Source organism: Podarcis erhardii, assembly GCF_964252035.2.
Source record: "Podarcis erhardii genome assembly, chromosome: 10".
Classification (NCBI taxonomy): Eukaryota; Metazoa; Chordata; class Lepidosauria; order Squamata; family Lacertidae; genus Podarcis; species Podarcis erhardii.
Genome location: NC_138500.1, coordinates 24720876 through 24741029, shown reverse-complemented (window position 1 = coordinate 24741029; position 20154 = coordinate 24720876). Strand labels below are relative to the sequence as shown.

The window sequence follows — 20154 nt, the reverse complement described above, 5'->3', positions numbered from 1 at the left end:
AGTAAATTGGTAAAGCCCATCAAGGAAATTTAAGTCAAAGCAAAGAAGTTGGGAGATCCGACCAGAGGCCTATTGTGTCCACATGTAGGGTGGCTCTAAGGCTCAATAATCCCTAATATATATTCCAGACTTAGATGTGCAGTGAAATAAAACCCAAAGTGCATTCCAATGACTCACCTTGAAATAGTTGTATACAACAATGAGTTGGTAGAAAAGTCCACTTAGTCCATTGCATGCCTGTCAATAGCCTCTGCTCAAACGAGGCAACTGAGGAGAGATTCTCACAACCTACTGACCATAGGCAGACAACTTTGTAAATATGCCCCATAAATGCATGTGTGATTAGGTGGGGGGGGGTGTTATTTCCCAAATATTTGGAAACAAAGCATCTCACAACACACCTGTCTTGCCCAGAATGGTCATCTCTGATTGAGAAGGTGTTTCAAGCCCAGCTTTTCATGGCAGGGACAGCTAACCTGGGCCACATGATGTTTGATCGGTGGAGGCCCCATGAAACTCATTCCGTCCTCAGCCACCCAGCCACCCACCTGCCTTCTTACTTAGTCCAGGCCAGGTGTGTGTGTGTGGCACTGACTGTCAGCTTCTTCCTTTTCCATAGTCTGAAAACGAAGACCTCAGCCCTGTTAGAACTCAACAGGGAGGAGAATGGCGCCCACTCCTTGTGCTCCGTTCTAAATCATAGGTGTGGCATCCCCTGCCCCACTCAGTGCCCGGTGTGACCGAACCAGTCGTGCTCCCCTAAATCCACTTCTGAGAACCACTGCCAGTCAGTGTAGGCAATACTAAGTGAGATGGATCAACAATTTAACTCAGAATGGCAGCTTTCTGCGTTCCTAGACTATCATCATCCTTGGCCCATTGGCCATGCTAGTTGAGAGGAGCTGGAATCCAATAACAGCTGGGGAGCTTCAGGTTTCTGTCCGTGCCAGAAATGAAAGTGTCTAAAAAGGCAAGAAACATCAAGCCAGTGGTGCATGGGACCCAGTAGGTCCATGCCTCCCCTGCATGACCATAAAGGGGGGCAGGTCTACGCAGGGATGTTTTGTTCCTGGAGAAAATGGAACATTAGTTTTATCAGCCAGGTAAGGTTTCTAAACTTCTACATTGCTCCAGATCTCCTGTAGGCTTTGCTTATGATACACAAGGGCATCATATCTATATGATGCCATTCTCTCTCTCTCTCTCTCTCTCTCTCTCTCTCTCTCTCTCTCTCTCACACACACACACACACACACACACACACAGCTTCTGAATTAGTTTTGTTATCAGGCTTTCTTCTCAAATTACTGATCGGAATAAAATAGCTATTGAAGTGAAGAGTTATAGGTACCAAATGCGATTTCTCTCTCTCACACAGCCTCCTTTCACTAGCTCTGCACCTGCAGTTAAGAGTCCTCAATTTCCCCATAATAATAAATATTCCTTTTCTGCTCCCCTTCAAGAAACTCCCGTCATTATTTTGCCCTTGTTTTCTGGGTGTGAATTGCATGCAGCCACAGGCCTGGGGTCTTTTGACGTCCCCCCACTACCCTCTCCATTTTTCTTTTTAAAAAACTTTCCTCTGCTTAAAAAACAACCTTGCTTTAAAGCTTTCCCCCGCATGCGCGATGATAAAATGCCGGTCCTTTCGAGAAGCATAACGAAAGTCATTAATTCTACCTAGTTCTTCAAAAGACCCAATACATTTGGAACTTTTTTGGGGAGGAGGGAGAAAGGAGGGTCCGATTTGTTACACTCTGTTTTGTTACAGTAGGCAAGCTAGCTTAGGGTCTTAGGCACATGTCTCTGCCTCCCCCTCCCCAAACCTTCCATCTCTAAGAGCGAAAATAAAGTAAAAGGTCTTTCATAGTAAACAAAAAACAAAACAAAAAACCAGCTTATTCTCCGCATAGAAGACATGAATAGCTGGGAGGGCGGGGGAAGGAGGAGGGGGGCACCCTTACAATTTCCATCTCTCTCTCTCTCTCTGCTGGGTATAGCATTCAAGATCAGTCCAGTATTCAAGAATCAGTCCATTTTTTGCTCAGCAAGAGAGTTTAGAAAAGAAGCGTGGGGTCTATTCAGGGATCTTTCCCCCCTTCACAATTGTGGGGCTTTATGAACCCTATCTTCCATGCCTTGTCAGGGTATTTGCTGGAGCCCAATTAGCGCTTTGTGCTGCAAAGGGTCTTTTGCTGAATCTTTGAGGAGGCAGGAAAAAAGGAGGAGGAGAAAGAGGAGGCGGAGGGGGTGGGGTGGGGAGGAATCTGCTCAGGTCTCCCTCTTATTTTGACGATTTCAGTCATTACTCCGTGTAATAATTAATATGACAACTGGACGCTGAAGTTTGTATAGAAACACCTCGGCAACAGCAGAGAGAGGGAGCGTGCAGTGGGTGGTAACAAGCTAAGGATCACACTGTCCAGGCACAGGGAGAGAGGGAGAAAAGAAGGAATGCGAAGAAAAGAAAGGAGAAGGAATAATAAAGATAAATAAATAGTTGGCACAACCCGCAGGAAGATAAAGAGAGCTGGAGAGAGAAAAGGAGTTTGAAAAGGGAGAGGGGGGGAGGGGGAGGGGGAGAGCACAGAGAAGTTAACTTTAAAAAAACAACAACGGTTTTCTGACTATAACTCTGGATGCTGAAATGTTGTGAATTAAGGGGAAAGAGACGGAAATTGTTTGAGATTTCCTCCAAAATGAGAAGAGACGCGGAACTTCTGCAGAAAGGAATGCCTAAAGTTTGTGTGTTTAAATTAAACTAAACAACAACAAAAACCCACACACCAGTAACTCTAAATTGGAGTATTGCATTTGTTTTTCTGATTCAAAGTTTCCCTTCAGGGCTGAAACTCCGTCTTTTTTGGGGGGGGGGGGCGGCGGAAGGAGGGGAGGAAACGATGGCCAGTCGGATCTCCCGCCCCTCCAACACACACAGACACACAGACACACTTGGGACTTCAGCGAGGTCAGTATTTCACTCTTTCCGAGTTTTCACTTTCCAAATCGGCTGACCGTGACATTGACCTCCGTCCGGCCACGAAGGACAATCACTCCCTCCCCCCTCTGTGGACCAGCCCTAAATCAATCGTCGCCGTTGTTTTCGAGACTCTTTTTGTTCATTTACCATTATTCTTTAAAAAAAATTAATTAAAAAGGACGTCGTTACGATGCTTCCCCCCCCCAAGCCATTAAGGGCATAATAAATAATTAGGGAGCCTTAAGCATATTAGCTACAGCTCATGCTAATCAGCGGCCTCGGGTCTCAAACTAACCCGAAGTGACAGGTTTGTTGCATTTAACAGGAGGAGAGCGGGATAGAGATATTCAAAGCTCCCATCCCTCGCTCCTTTTTGCAACATATGAAATGAGAAGTGGAGTGAACGCGCTGCAGAGAGCCGTTTGCAAACGTCGACTTCTGGATCAAACCGCGTTCCTCGGCAGCTGTCACTATTGCAACTCTAAATTGAACAGCCTGCGTCGCAGATGCAGCCCACGTCTCGACAGCAAAAGGCAATGGGGGGGAGTATGGGGGGGTTGTCTCTGAAAACTCGCCCCTCCCCTTTCTACTCCCCCCCCAGCAACCTTCCCCGCGCAAAGGACGCCGGGATCAGGTCGGGGGCAGTTTGCCGACTTGGCTGAGGTCAGTCGTGTGTCCCCATTGTGCGGCCACGTGTCCCGCGTCCATCAGCGGCCAAGGCGGCGAGGCTCCTTGCTGCACGGACGGCAATGGGAGCTCGGCCCGAGGAAGCAAGTCGAGGGATTCCCAGCCAGGTTTGCTAGGGAAATCGGACGGCTGGGCGTGCAGATCCACTGGGCAAAAAGCACATTTTCTTTCTGGTATTCACAGACTCCAAGAAGCAGACTTTCCCCCTCTATTCAGACGTGTGCAATTTCCTGTGGCCCAATAAGTCAAATATAATAAGAAATCAAATTGTGCCCATGCACCGTCCGCAGCTGTGTTGCTTGCTTCCCTGCAACGCGGGCAAAGTGTGACTTGCACTGTGATGCTGGAATATTAGTCTAAATAGGATAACTCAATCTGCAGAGTTTGGGAGCTTTCTTCCTTGCCTTGCACCTGGAAAGCAAGGGTGCTGGTTTCTTAAATGTCTCCAGCCCGAATTCAAAGCTCACCCACTCCTCTATTAGCATTGGCAGGCTTTTTTCCAGATCAGACTTCCTGAAAAGCTAGGAACGGGGGTGAGAAACTGAAGGGATTTGGACTCCCGGCCGCCATCTGCCTCAACATGTGTGGCCAATGGTCAAGGGAGATGGGAATTGTAGATCTGACTATATTGAGATGGCCATGGGTTCCTCTCCTTTGGTTTTGGAACATGGGAAGTTGTTTTATACCATGTCTGACCAGTATTGCCAACACTTACAGCAGCTTTCCAGAGTTTTGGGCATGGTTGCATTGCAGGGGGTTGCACTACAGGTAGCCTTAGGGAACCTCCCCACTGTATGATTCTGTGATTCCCAGTCCTACCTGGAGGTACAGGGTGATTGAGCCTGACCTGGGATCTTACGCATGCACAGCATGTGGTCTATCACTGGGGTGGAGTGAAGGAAGGAAGGACTTGTCAAGAGTTGTATAAAACTACGCACAGTCTGGGGACAGTTGATAAAAGAGTGATTTTTTTCCTCCTTGGTAGTACTAGAACCTGGAATCATCTAACAAAAGTGAATGGTGGGCATTCCAGGACATACACAGCAAGAAGTACCGTACTTATTCACACAACGCACAGTTAAACCGTGTAATTTGGTTGTCCTATTTGGGGGTCATGGCCACCAGTTTAGATGGCTTTAAAATGGGAGTAGAGAGCTTCATGCTATGGGTACTGGTCAGGGTGGCTGTGTATGTTTAGAGGCATGGTTAGAGGCAAGATAGGGCAGGATCAAATGCACTTGTTCCATTAGTGCACAGATTTACTGTTTCTCAGTGGAACTCCCTTCCTCCTTGCCCAATGTGTGCCCCCTGCCCCCTGCTCTGGAGGGTTGGTGGAACCCCTAGAACAGATTTGGGGAGTGCATGGGAGGAAGGGTGTGTGTGGCATTGTGTTGTGCAAGCTGAAATCTTTGTGCTGACGGAACATCCACATACGCTGTTTTGAATGCAGCCCATACCTGTGAACCCCAGTCTCTGGCAGATATTGGGGTGGAGGCCCTCACTGTGTGTTTCCCATAGGCTTCTGACTGACCTCTGTGGGCAAGAGCAGAGCGCAACTGGTGCTGTCCTGCAGGGGAGCAAAAACAATGCTGTAGAAGAGAGCACAAGAGGCAGGGACACAAAATTTTAGTGTTGCACAGGGTACTGCCAAAATCTGAGAGTCCAAAGTCTTTTGAATAGCCTTCTGGGGGCCATATGGCAGTGGCGGATGGGGCCAGAGTCAAAGTGGCCAGAGCAACAAATGTGGATCCTGACTTTATGCACCAGGCTGCTTTTTGCATTACCGGTACTTTCTTCTCCCCACCCAGGCAAGCGTTCAAGGACACAGTAGGGGTGTGGCCTAGGAAGAAGGTGTTTCCTGAGGGCAGGTAGATGGTTCCCCATCTTTGAGGTTCTCAATCCCTGTCTTGATCTGGCCTTTATGTTTGAAAGGAGGAGGAGAGGAAGGAGTGGAGCCCTCTTTCCCCGGAGTAGAACCTTCCAAATCCCCAAGAATTAAGCATCAAGAAAGGGGGCCTACTGCCATGATCATGGAATCATAGAATTGTAGATGCTTCTTGTTGGATCATCATCAGCATAACACTAAATATCAGTTTTTGGGGAACAGTGGGAGAGGGCTGCCGTGTTCATGTCCTGCTTGAGAGCTTCCCAGAAGCATCTGCTTGGTCACTGTGGGAAGCAAATGCGAGACTGGATAGGCTTTTGGTCCGATCCTGCAGGGCTCTTTAAATGTTCTTAGGAGAAGCTATGGAGCAAATGGTCATGCTGGGAAATAGCCTGCCTGCTGGTGACAAGCTGTCCATGTCAGCTTGGTCTTGTCAGGTGGCCTATGACATTAGTGAAGAAACACTGATATTCCCATAGGCTGTAAGCTGGCCCACAGCTGACTACTGATCCATCTACATACAGGTTTGAGGCTCTAAGGTGAGGCAGGAAAATGGAAAAGCAACTCTCCCTTATGTCAGATTTTAAACTTCCTTACTGACATTCTCAGCACAGGTGGCCGTTGGCAGTGACACCACAGCTTTCGATTAAAAAATGTAAAATGAGTTGGCCTGTTTTTGATCTGGCCTTGTTACTATCTCCTGAGCTGCAATTTGATCTGCAGCAGTTAGCAGGTGATAAGATTTAGCTCCCATGCCCAGGAAATACCCACCTATTGTAAATCTCTGTTAAAGAGGCAGAATGTTGATTAAAAAATTGTGTCTACTTGGCAACACCAGCCAAAGCTGGTCTTACAAGGGAGGTGAAGTAGAAGGCACTCAGGATCCTGTCTTGGATGGCTCTCAACAAAACAAAAACAAACAGATAAATAAGGAACCTATACTTGGCAACTCACAATGGGGCGTTCGCAGAAAACTCTGCACACAGAAACTCTGCACATACACTAAGCAAAAGAATGAAAAATCACTACCCCTTCTTTCTCTCCCCTACAACCTCACAATGTCTGAGATAGCAGTGTATCACACCGAATGTAACTGACCTGTATAAAGGACCCTATGAATTGAAAACAGAGACCTTGTATGTACGCTTGTTAACTATGAAAATCCTTTAATAAAAACAAATAAAAAACCAAAACAAAGAACTTTATATTCACTTTACTGAAAGGACTTGAGTTGCAACTAATTTCTGATCAAGTGCTTTTATAGTAGAAAATGGAGTCAAGTGTGCTTCTGGTCATTTGGGGAGAAAAGGGGGAACATGGAAGTGTTGGGGTGCTATTCAGCTTGCATTGGAGGCTGATGGGAAAGAGTAGGCGGAGAAACCTCCAAGCTTCCCATACTGTCCTTTAACCTGTGCTGGCCTTCCCCCGGGTGTTGTACTGATACTCTGGGTGGCTGATCACTTTTCGTATTTCCTTGGAAGACAAGACATCTTTGTTCATCTCTTTTTCTAAGAAGAATGGCTCTTTGAACCTCTGCCTAAGTTAGAACTAAGATCTTTCCTATCGAGCATGCATTTTCTTTAAATTTAGCTTTCTTATTTTCCTGACTCAGAATCTCAGTGTGGAAATATCATTGCCTGCCCACCAATACTGCATGCAAGGTTTTTTGTTTTTTTAAATCCTGATACAGCTTCAGTCATGAGTAAATTGGAGTGGTGTCATAGCCCAGTGGTAGAGCACATGCTTAGCAGGCAAAACATCTTCAATCTAATCCCCAGCATCTTAATGGAGGACTGAGAAAGACGTTTGCTACTAGCATAAACAGTACTAACTTGATGGACGAATGGTCTGGATCAATCTAAGGCAGTTTCCTGTGTCTCTAGTTGTGGCAGAATGTCAGTGAGGATGTGCAACCAAATGCACATTCTGTTGATACGATAGTGTGGTGCATATTGACTCCCATCCACATGTGGGTGCATGCTCCCTCTCCTTCCCAACATTTGCCCTGTTGCGAACGCCCCATTGTGAACACTTTGTCCAAAAATGTCAACAGTGTGTGTCTTTTTTTTTTCTTTCAGAAGTGGAAGAGGTTCATAAAAGAAAAAAAAGGTTGCTCATTTTGGCTCAGCATTTTATAATGTGATTATACTCCTTTGAACAAAAGTTTGGCAAAGTGGTAAAAAGACGGCAAAATCGTTTGTGCATCGACCAAAATTCCTGGGGAGTGGCAGCGCTTGGGTGTTGCTAGGAAATAGTATCTCCGCTTACTGACTCAATTAACTGGAGTGAAGCAAGTGGCAGGTGCTGATTCAGGTGCACAGGAGATGGGGTTCTTTGTAGAAACTGCCTTACCTTAATTAAGTTGGACCTACCTACCCTTTCTCCCTTTTATTGCTGTGTGTTAAGAAGCAAGAGGGGGGACGGGACAGAAACAGGAAGTCCATAATCTCACATGGAAAGATCACCATCTACTGGCCAGTGATCATATTAGGAAGTAGAACACAAACTGTCTCCCTTCACAGCCATGGGTAGGCAAACTAACTCCTTCATGGATCACTGCCTTGCCGTGGCGAAGGGTCTTGAATAACTCAGAGAAGCTATGAGCTATGCTGTGCAGGACCACCTAAGATGGACAGGTCATAGTGGAGAGTTTTGACCAAACGTGATCCACCTGGAGCAGGAACCGGCAAGCCACTCCAGTATCCCTGCCAAGAAAACTCCATGGACAAAGACAACAGGCATATAAAAGTTATGGTGCTGGAAGCCAAACTGCGGGAGGCGGTGGAAGACAGGAGTGCCTGGCGTGCTCTGGTCCATGGGGTCACGAAGAGTCGGACACGACTAAACAACTAAACAACAACAACAACAAGGCAAACTAGGGCCCGGATCCGGCCCAATCGCCATCTCAATCCGGCCCGCAGACGGTCCGGGAATCAGCGTGTTTTTACATGAGTAGAATGTGTCCTTTTATTTAAAATGCATCTCTGGGTTATTTGTGGGGCCTGCCTGGTGTTTTTACATGAGTAGAGTGTGTGCTTTTATTTAAAATGCATCTCTGGGTTACTTCTGGGGCATAGGAATTCGTTCTCCCCCCCCCAAAAAAAAATACAGTCCGGCCCCCTACAAGGTCTGAGGGACAGTGGACAGGCCCCCTGCTGAAAAAGTTTGCTGACCCCTGCTTTAAGCCCACTATCTCAGACTCAAACTACATGTTACATGGGAGATCAGTGTTTCCCATGATTTGGAAGTTGTGGGGTGGAGGTGACACTTATGATATTTTCTCCGGTGGGAAGCAATAACAATTGGGGATGAAGGATCACCCTCTGCCTCTGCCAAGGTCAGGCTGGAGAGATCAGATGCAACACAACAAGCAAGAGCTCAGGGGGCAGGAACTAAGATCTCATAGAAAGCTGGGCAGGGCAAAAGAGGTAGGAAGCGGAATGGGATATATTGTTCCAGCAGCTGGTAGATTAATATCGTCTGGCCTGCTAGAATATGCCACACACCAGCTGCAGGTGCTGAAGTCTGTCCAAAGAGGCCTATCTCATGAAGAATGCTATTCCTCTAGTCTAGAGTCATGCGTGGTGATATTGGCCTCCCAAGTGTGCACACCATCGTTGACCAGCTGCCTTGGATCTTCTAATGCTGATGCTCTTAAGGGAGAAACAGGGGTGACTTGGTCAGGGATTCCACTGCCAGTGGTGGGTCAGGAGCCCACCCCAAGGGTCCTTCCTGAAGGCAGACCTAGGGAGCATCTTCAGTGATGGTGTCAGGGGGCTCTACCTATTCATCTGGATCTTCAGTCATCAGGAGGTCTCAGTCCTCGATGGGGAATTTATGCTCAACCACTGAGTTAGGGCCCTTTCCCATAGGACTGGGAGCCCATGGCATTTATTCAAAATAAAACCAGTCAGTGTGAGCATGCTTAAAAGAAATGTTGCTTGTCATAACACGTAGGGCCTATTTTGTACTGTGGCTGTTCTACATGGACCTCATTCAATGTGGTTACTAATATGCTTTGGAGTTTGTGCTTGTAGATGATAAAAAGGATGAAACTTTCATGGGGCAGACTTTCCCCACAGGAGAGTTAATGCTTGATGTGCTAACCGTTCTGTTTACACTGCTGGCAACGTCGCTGAAAGCCAGTCCCCCTGCTGCTGCCAATCAGAGCCTCTTGCAAAGTGAATGCCTTGTGTGCCTATTGCATCAGGTTGTCTGACATCAGCCATAAAATTTCTGGGGGGAAAGGGAGTGTTTGAACCAGTATGGTGAGTAGCTATAATGTTTTGCTTGCTTGAGATCTTGCTTCATCCTAAAGGGTCTGGGAAGGTTGCACAATATTTAATGTTTCAAAACTTTTTTAAAAAGAAAAAACTAAAAGAAATTGAAGTTTCCTTTTAAAGAAGGCACACGTCCAAGCTAGCTATTGCCCTCTAGGGCAATTGACCTTTGCAGCAGAGTTCATTCTGAAGGGTAGTGAGGGAGTTGGCTCCCTGCTCCGGGCTGTGGAGTAACCCACGAGTGTGGGATGCAGTTCCACTAAATGTGTCTCGTTTCCTGTGGGTTTCAAACAGGCCTTAAAGACCCACCTCTGTACCACAGCCTTTAGTAACTAGTTTGATCTGAGATTCAGAACTCTCCAATTTTTGCCTGATTTTGATCATTTTAATGCTGGATTAGTGTTGGTCCTCTTGGCTTCCAATAACATCTGGAAATAGTGTTTTGAATGTATTAATTCATTTGTTGGTGTTTTATATGGTCTTGAATTGTATTTTATTGTACGCTTGATATGCAGTTAATAATACGCTCTGTAAATAATTTTATTTTTCTTGAAAAACAAAATCCAAGTTTGTTAAATACTACCAATAAAAATAGCCAAAACCCTCACTGGTGTTCTTCCTGGGAGGGCGGGGTGTGTGTGATCTCCCAGAAGCCAGCACTGGCCCTCCCATTAGGCAGAGTGAGGCAGTGCCTTTGGAGTGTTATGTAAGGGCAACCAATGGTTAGTTATTTAATTTATTATTGTGGATTTTGTACTCTCAGGGAAAGGCACTTGCATGCCTAGGCGTCCCCTGCCCAACAGACCATCTAAATAATGAGACATGGCAAGTTCAAATTTGGGCCAGGGCACAACTTTTCTTATATATATAATTTTTTATTAATTTTGCATAATACAGCGAAAATAACCATTCCAAAAAATAAAAACAAAGAGGTTCTTTCAAACCTTCAGACCTCCTTCCTTCCCTCCATGAGTTCCATTTCTAAAAGTTATTCCTGCACCTTTTAATGTAATCCATCTATTATGTAATCATGGTAACCAAAGTTCATGTTACTTTACAAGTGTCATTGTGTTCTTGCCGATGATTTCAACTGTTTACAGTGGTCTTTCAAATATATTAAAAAGTTATTCCAGTCTTTTAAAAATACTTGGTCTTCCTGCCATCAGTCTTGCCATTTCCACATATTCCATCAGCTTGGTCTGCCATTCTTCTCTGGTTGGTACTTCTCCTTCTTTCCATCTATGGGCCAGAAGCATCCTTGCTGCCGTCATTGCATACATAAACAGTCTTTTATTTTGATAGACAACTTTATTGACTACAGATGTAAGAGGTTTGGCATAGGCATTGGGTAGACCACACTCCTTCCAGCCCGTGTCAGCGAAGCTCAGATGCTCACAGGAGGAGAAGAAGCAGGCATAGGGAGAGAACAGTTAGCAGCTGAAGGCAGAGAGGAAAGGGAGAGCAGGTGTAAACTGAGCTCGGAACAAAGGGGAGGAGAAAAACAGAGCCAAAGTGACAGGCAGCTGTGTAAGAGTTCCAAAAGTGAGCCAGATGTTGGAATGCAGGAAACATTCTTTCCCAAATCTCGTAGGATCTCAAAAGTGGCCGAGACAAACGAAAGATACCGGAAGAGAGGGTGGGGGTTTCCATGTTGGGGAAGGGGGAGGAGCTCCATCTTCTGGGGAGGACAATGGGTAGAGGAGCTCTGTCCTAGTTTGTTGTTTTAGCAATAAATCTGAAATAATTAACAGCCAGAGTCATCTTGTGTTTGTGGGAGAGAACAAACCATAACAGCCCACTTGCCGGAAGTACTTAATATAGGGCCATCTGGAAGAGAGGAAGTTCTTGACCTGCATCAAAGAGTAGCTCCCCCTCTGGGTTGCACTTGGACAGTGCTGTGGTCCTAGGCCCAACCTGGGCATCCCGACAGAAGCATCTCCCCTGGATCCCTTTAATAGGATACCCCATTTTCAGGAGGGGCAGGCAGTCCAAGACTATGCCTACCCAATGCCCAAACCGCCAAAGTTGTGATGATTGCTATGAGGATGGTGAAAATCAGATGGGAGGAGCCAATTAGCCATATGGGAAAATTCCAGCCTGGTCCCGAATATGGTGACTGACAAGGTCCATAGCAAGGCTGTTCAATGCAACCCACCTGAAAAGTTGAGAGGGCGGATGTGTGATCCAGCGACAGTGGCTGCCAAGGCCAGCCATGAACCCTCTTTAAATCCCTTGGGAGCAGGCCCGAACAAAGCCAACAGGGCCAGCCGTGTCCGCCCCCTGGAGTGGTCTGCCCCCAAGCCTGCTCACAATTGGCCAGTGGTGAAAGCAGGCTGAATCCACTTCCTGGGTGGCAAGCTCATTCCAGGGACATCCTTTGCCACCTGGGAAGTGGGCTAGAAGGCGGAGCCTCCGACATTGGAATTACGATGGGCAGGAGGAGCACCTTCCCACAGCGTAAAGGGGGAGTGGATTTGTGGAACTTTCTGCCTCAGGCGTCAAAATGACTTGGTCAGCCTGGGGTGCTCTGTGCTTTGAACTGAGAGAGGGAGTATTTACCACATTTTTTGCTCTATAAGATGCACCAGACCATAAGACGCACCTAGTTTTTGGATGAGGAAAACAAGAAAAAAAATATTCTGAATCCCAGAAGCCAGAACAGCAAGAGGGATCGCTGTGCAGCAAAAGCAGCGATCCCTCTTGCTGTTCTGGCTTCTGGGATAGCTGCGCAGCCTGCATTCGCTCCATAAGATGCACACACATCTCCCCTTACTTTTTAGGAGGGAAAAAGTGAGTCATAGAGCAAAAAATACGGTATTTATTTAACAAAAAATGTTTACTGCTCGAATGAAAGATAAAACTTTAAGCAGCGTGACATTTGCTGTTCCATCTGAGGCAGAAAAATATCCTGGCTCAGCCCTCTGTCCCATGGCCGGTGACAACAGAGCCAGACTGTCCTTCACCCTCACTTCTGCGAATGCAGGGAATTGGGCATGGAAACATCAGCCACACACCCCATGCCTTGAAGCAAATCTGTGCCTCCCTCAACATGGAACTGGGATGTTAAAAGGCCTTGGAGGCAACTCACAGAGAATGCTCAGCGGGAGGAGGATGAAGCAAAAGGAGAGACTGCTATTCACTTAGACTTTAATACCTTGCCTCTTCAGTCCAGTAGGGTCCGCAGAGTGATTTACATCGCAGGTGAGCATCACAGACAACAAACGCCAGGACAGGATAAAAAAAACTAGAAATAAAAAGGGCTGGGAATTTATTTATTTATATTCCAAAAGGGCTCAGCTGGCACCAAATAATTGTCAGCCTTGGTACCAAAAGGAATCCAGTGGTGGGGGCACCACTTTGAAAATGTCAAGCCGGCGTCAACCTCTGGCATCTATTGGTAGCTCCTCCATTAAAATACTTCTGACCCAGGACTAGGAGCAGTGCTGTGGATGGGTAAGATTAGTGATCCTTTTAAGATCCCGGAATATTTCACATGGGTTACAGAAAGGACTCACTCCCAGTAATACCTAGAGATGCCAAGGATTGAACCAATGGCTTTTTGCATGCAGAGTAGATGAGCTTTGGCCCTCCCACTAAATACATTGTCCTTAGTGGTTTTTATTTAAAGCATAAAGGTAAAGGGACCCCTGACCATTAGGTCCAGTCATGGACGACCCTGGGGTTGTGGCGCTCATCTCGCTTTAGTGGCCGAGGGAGCCGGCATACAGCTTCTGGGTCATGTGGCCAGCATGACTAAGCCGCTTCTGGCGAACCAGAGCAGCGCACGGAAAAGCCGTTTACCTTCCCACCAGAGCGGTTCCTATTTATCTACTTGCACACTGATGTGCTTTCGAACTGCTAGGTTGGCAGGAGCAGGGACTGAGCAAGGGGAGCTCACCCCGTGGCAGGGATTTGAACCGCCAACCTTCTGATCGGCAAGCCCTAGGCTCTGTGGTTTAGACCACAGCGCCACCCGCGTCCCGTTTAAAGTATAGGAACCTATTAATGCCCTTTTCTGCCTCCTTAAGTTGCCTTTCCCTTAAACATTTGTTAAACGGATTCAACCCATTAAAACTCCCTTTAGACACAACAGTCCTATATCTACATGGGCAAACTCTGTCCACAGCAATACAAAATTATAAAGAGGCAACGGATGAGGCAATGATGTCACTTTCCCATCAGTCTTCATTACACACAGACAGAGGCAAATAAGTTAAGCATGGATGGGAACATCGCATGTTGTCAGATGTCGAAATTCTGTTATTGCTTTCTCCTCACATGGGTGGCAAAAGAAGAAGCTTTTCAGAGCTGGAATTTAAACACAGCAGACAGTACGAAACCGCATGAGAAGACTCTTGATTGTTTCCATTTGTCCACACATAAGCCACATGGCAACACTAAAAGGTGTTCCAGCCTTGTGGCTTTCGTTGGACGTGTAAACAATGTGTGCCTCTTGAGCCCGAAGGAGGTGGCGCAGGGGTGTGTGCAGAGCGCCCCGCCTACCCCAGGGAAGGGGAGGATCAAAGGATGAGGGCTGACCCTTCAATTATAAACTAAACTTGAAATATCTGTGTACATTATACTCAGACGTTCCTGCAAACACCGTAAGGTCACCCATCTTTCCTCCCTGTAAGACACATCCTGATCACTAGTGCTGGAGGGTGGAAATGGATAATAAATTCTTTAACCATATGAATGGAGATGCCTCTCAGGTAAGTCCATTATAATAAGCACTTTACTAGTTTCTGATTTTAGGGCTGATAACTTTTCGACCAGCTTCGATATAACTTCAACAATGGCTTGACCTTTGCAGAAATTCTCAGCAACCCCCTTTTTCTCTGTCCGGCGCTTTACCTGCTAATTTTCGCATATTAAACTGTTGTCAGATGCATAGTTCCACAAGCAGATTGGAAAGTTGGAAGCGCTGCCCAGTTCTGTGGACTTTAATGGGACTGGGGAGCAGAGCTCATGAGCACAGCACTTCCCCATTTCAAATATGGAGTGCCACAGGTTCTTGGTATTAGTAGTCTGAATTGGTAGAGGCAGTGCTTTTTTCCCTTGGGGGTATGAAGGGGTACGCATACCCCTAAACATTTCATGAATCTAAGTTTGGCTTCATTGAAGGGCGGTATTTCAACATGAGTAGGAAGATGAGAGTACCCCTAAACATTTTTTTTAAAAAAAGCACTGGGTAGAGGAGTTACCATATATACTTTAGGACTGCAGTGGAAAAATTCAGGTGAACATGTAATGTGTGGATGCAGTTATGCAGCAGGGTAATTTTAGACTCTAGACTTACCGGTCTTATGGGTTCTTCACCTCTTTGGGTTGTATTACATCACTTTAAAATGTGGTTGGTCTGCCTTGTTTTTTGGGGATCCTCCTGCTCCTTCAGTCTAGTGGGGGTCCTGGATTTCTGCCCCAAAATCTTGCCCTGATAGCATCACTGTCTGGTTGCTACCCATATATAGGTGCATGTATAGGTGAAATGCGTATGCACTGGTGTTCAAAGATGCAATTTCGCTTGTGTATGATATCCATGTATTACATATCTGCTGTGAGCAAATGTAGGCGTAAGATCAATTATTTCCTGCAGGAGTCCAGGTGTCCATAGCTGGCTGTAGTCCGTACACTTGTTTCTGTGGAGCTGGCCAAAGGTAGCCAGTCTCACAGAATTATTTTAGTAAATAGCTTCAATGAGGAAAGAATTAATTCAATATAATAGTTAGAAGGAATAGTAGAAGGAAGGGGTAGGTGAAATTCTTCTCAGTAATTTTACCAGTATCTTATTCACCTCTGAATTCCCTAGTTGTTCCTTGAGGAGGAATACCCTCAAAATTGCTCATGCTTTAGGTAAAATTTAGATATCAAGGCTGGGAGGAGCTGATTCTATTATATTGCTCCGAATCAGCTGAATCTGTAATTTTGTCATGGAATGAAGGTGCAGCAGGATGAGGTGGTATCACTTCAGACTGCAGGTGGGTGATGAATTTCTGGACTGCTCCAAATAATAGTAATAATAATAATAATATATATTTGTAAACTTTTTGCCTTTCAGTTGGCAAAATGAGCTAGCACATTTCTTCCTATTGTGTTAGTTGCCATCTTAGTTGTGTGCAGGTTTTATTTTTAACAATGGGAAGACTTAAAAAATGGTACCCTCAGCCTGCTGTCCAGGTCTGAAGGCAGGGAGGGGGAGACTATGGAGGCATCATGAGAGCCACATACAATCAAAGTAAATATTGTTCAGTTATTATTATTGTCACCCCCCCCCCCCCGCAACAAACTCAAGTGCTCTAGACTCACAAAAGTCAGAATTCAAATCAAGGTGCTTCTATTCCTACTTACATGTCAGATTTTGCATGTAAGCAGGGTTCCACAAACACACTCGCCAAGTTTCCAGTGGTGACCATATCTTTTCATCTGGCAACTGCCTGCCCCAGTGCTTGCCTTGGCCTCATGCCTGTTGGATGCACTTGAAAGCAGCGAGACTTCTGAAGGTCAGTGCAACTAGAGGGATGAGTCCTGGGAGCAGAATCCTGTCCTGGATGTGGAAATTTGGATAAAGGTCGGATGCTCTTCAGTCATATTCACCTATTGAAGCAGTGAGTCGCCCCTGGTTCTAAGCTGTCCTGGAGCTCAGCATGACATTGGTTGAGACCATTCCCCTTCCCTCAGTCAGGAGGGAGTAGGTCAGGTTTGTTTGAGACAATCATGCCAAGCCAACATTTGGGGACTTCTGAATATAAATGTTTAATACATATAAATTTGCCCTGAGTAGTTTCTGTTCTTCAGACATTTTCAGTGTCCAAGCAGACTTCTACAGGTGAAGTTCTCTTTTGTTTAGCTGTGGCCTATTTTGAGGAGCAGCTCCCCCCCCCCCCCCCCGTGGACTAAATTAATGTGCTGAAGTTAAAAGCGTCTTCTGAGTGATGGATTCTTGGCTCTTCTAGGGATAAAATTAACTGGTGTAAAAAAATAATAATAATCAAATCCTCATGGGTTGCTTAGATTTGCAAACAACACTTCCATGGATCTATTCAAGATTTTCCTCATAAAATTGTGCAACCAACCAGCAGTTTTTGGATCTCTTTGTGTCTTCACCATTTCCTCATTAGCAAGATTGTTCGTAGTGAATGGCTTTTATTAGAAGACTTTCCAGACTGTAGACTTTGGCCTAGATGGTTTGAGTTTGTCCCATGCTTTTTTCTTGAAACACATGTTTATGAGAAAAGACTTATGGTCAACATTTGCGTATGTATCATGCAGGAATCCAGCTACATTGAAGAAAGCAAGGCCCAGAATGATGCAATCTCCTTGATTTTCTCCCTCAAAGAAGAAGTTGGAGCGTTGGCTAAAGTGCTACGCATATTTGAGGTATGTGCTTTGCTGAGCCTGTACGGCAAGAGAAACACGACTGAAATTTCAGAACCAACATCTGGCTGTCAAAACTGCAATCCTGATGCATTATTCTTAGCTGCTGAGTCCAGCGCTACCACAACACCACCTCTGCACCCCACACCCCATGTATTCACTGCATGCATGTTAAAAAACCTCTGGGGAAAACTCTTGCATTATGCCATCATATCATTCTTCATTTCCCCACTCCCAATTCATATCATTGGCTGAGAAAAGTGGAATGCCATGACGTCACAGCACAAGGCAAATTCTACTAGATATTGCAGATGCTGGAATTAGATGTACAGCTGCTGTTTTTAGTAACAGCCATGCACTTGCTGCCATGTCCATGGGTCCCGTCCGTTTCCCCTCTCTTTGGGAAGAAAGGAACATCTTCAGTATGGGGTCTACTTCCAAGTACAGAAGATCATGTATAAAACTTTGCTGATATTGAATTTGTATGTGTTTTAAATAACCATGCAGGTGACAGCAGACTCAGCAGAATCAGCAGAATCATATAGTCCAACCCCCTTTCAATGTAGGAATCAATGACTTCATGATCCTTGTGCTGCTGGAGACAATTTCTAGTATTCAATTGTTATTTATTTGAGTAAACACAGGCCTAACATCACACTTACACCAGAGGAACTGGCAGTGACCAGTACAGCAATCACAGGGTCGCTGTGGATAGCTTGATAAAAAGATTACTCCTGCGTGAGACATCTTTCTTTTTATTAAAAAAGGAGTCAAATTCCATGTTAGAGATGATCAGAAAATAAAACTGCCAATACTATAATGCTTTTGTACATGGAATGACCACACTTGGGATACTGCATACAGTTCTGGCACATGTGGTGGGAGTGTCCCCAAATAAATTTTCTTGATGGAAACACTATTTATGGAAGTCGGATAACCACAAAACCAACTGTATTCCCCACAGAGGGTGTTATTGAGCCCTTATTAACAGCTCTTCTTGAATTGCTAGTAATGTGACCCAGGACAGTCTCTAAGCGACTTACAATCAAGTTTTAAAATATACAAAATTGTTTTAAAACATACAAAAATCACTATCAAAATTGAACACGTAAGGCATAAAAGCATAAAACCAGCCTACGCAGGGGCAGGCGAGGAGGAAAAGACTTATCAGCAACCCAGAGAGAGCACTAACAAAGCCTTGACACAGCTGGATCATATTTCATCTGATGCTTAAGAGAAGAGAAAAGTATTAACCTGATGCCAAAAAGATGCCAGTGCTGGCGAGCCGGGCATGACTCACTGGGGAGAGCATCTCATGTTAAAAGCCCAGCCTCTGTGGTTTCATTTGTTTCCTTTAAAGAACATTGAGTCTCCTCTTAAAAGCAGCTCATTTGAGAGGAATAGTTCTGAACAGAGAAACTGTTGTGTAATAAACTATTGGCAACTTGTTTTGTATCTGGGGGGAAATTAAATTAGCTAGCAAGTGAAAGGGAAATATGGAGGGGAAATACAAGCAGAAAAAGTTATACATCCCAAGACCACTTCTGTTTGTTAACCTGGGAAAAAAATAATGATTACCCAGAAGAATGGGAACCATAAATCCCTTTCCAGCAAAGTAAAAGTTTGTGTGTGTAATAATTGCAGAACTGGTTTCCCCACAGTTGATGCATCTTACTCAGAACTCATCTGTCTATCAAGCATCCCGAAAAGAAAATGCAGTTGGTTCTGAGTTGAAAAATTGATTTTTTGCCGGCTCCTTTAGTGCTAGGCAATGACTAATTGCCCAAATTGCATTGGCAAGTGTGGGGAACCTCCAGATGTTAATTGAACTACAACTCCCATCATCTCCAGCAACCTTGACCAATGGTCAGGGATGATGGGAGTTGTAGTGCAGCAACATCTGGAGGACCAAAGGTTCCCCACACCTGCTATATGCAGTGGGCAAAATGTACATATAGAGTCAAGTCAGATATGTAACTCTTAACAAAGATTTCTCTGCCTCCTCTCCCTTCTGCTGAGCAAACAGAACTTTAAAACAGTTATCTTTCTCAGTATTTTGGATGTGCTTATAAAAAGCAATATTTACTTTGGTCAGTGAAACTACCCTAGCTACCTTCAAAGAGTCACGTCTGCACATTTGGCAACCGAGTGGATGGTCACATCATTTTCGGAGGGGAGTGGTGTTTGTATATTGATGCAACTGGCATAGCCATTTGCTGCAGGAGATCTGTTTAGCCCAGATAAAAATTAACCCTTCCATTACTCTGATGAGGGGAATGCGGGAATAAACTCATTGTTAAAAGTGATGCATTTTCATCAGGGATTGAAACAGATGGGTGGAGTAAAGGTAAAGGGTAAAGGGACCCCTGACCATTAGGTCCAGTCGTGACTGACTCTGGGGTTGCGGCGCTCATCTGGCTTTATTGGCCAAGGGAGCCGGCGTACAGCTTCCAGGTCATGTGGCCAGCATGACTAAGCCGCTTCTGGCAAACCAGAGCAGCGCATGGAAATGCCGTTTACCTTCCCACCGGAGCGGTACCTATTTATCTACTTGCACTTTGATGTGCTTTCGAACTGCTAGGTTGGCAGGAGCAGGGATCAACAACGGGAGCTCACCCCGTCACGGGGATTCGAACCGCCGACCTTCTGATTGGCAAGCCCTAGGCTGTGTGGTTTAGACCACAGCGCCACCTGCATCCCGATGGGTGGAGTACATATTGCTAAAAATTCAGTTACGGAATTGTGTAGGGCCTCAGATGCTATAAGTAAATGGGGAGGAACAAATGGTTTTGAGAGCAGTGTTTTTGTTGTCTTCAGTAGAAGATGAATGCATTTTATAATTGCGAAAGAGCCATAGCTTAGAGGCAGAGCATCTGCTGTACATGCAGAAGGTCCCAGGTACAATTCCTGGCACCTCCAGGGTAGGGCTGAGAATGAGCCCTGCCTGC

The 20154-nt window shown here is 45.5% G+C and overlaps 1 protein-coding gene across 2 annotated transcripts in view; it reads left to right on the top strand.

Moving 5' to 3' along the window:
- The first annotated feature begins 9458 nt into the window (after positions 1–9458).
- PAH (phenylalanine hydroxylase) overlaps positions 9459–20154 on the top strand; it is a 35471-nt gene continuing 24775 nt past the window's right edge. The window contains exons 1-2 of one of the 2 annotated variants that reach the window (XM_081878965.1): positions 9459–9820; positions 17102–17209. In XM_081878965.1, coding sequence (XP_081735091.1) covers positions 9818–9820; positions 17102–17209 — 111 coding nt within the window. In that variant the 5' untranslated portion in view covers positions 9459–9817. Of the gene's footprint in view, positions 9821–14392; positions 14545–17101; positions 17210–20154 lie in introns of those variants that run through there. The other variant, XM_081878964.1, reaches the window with a different exon arrangement.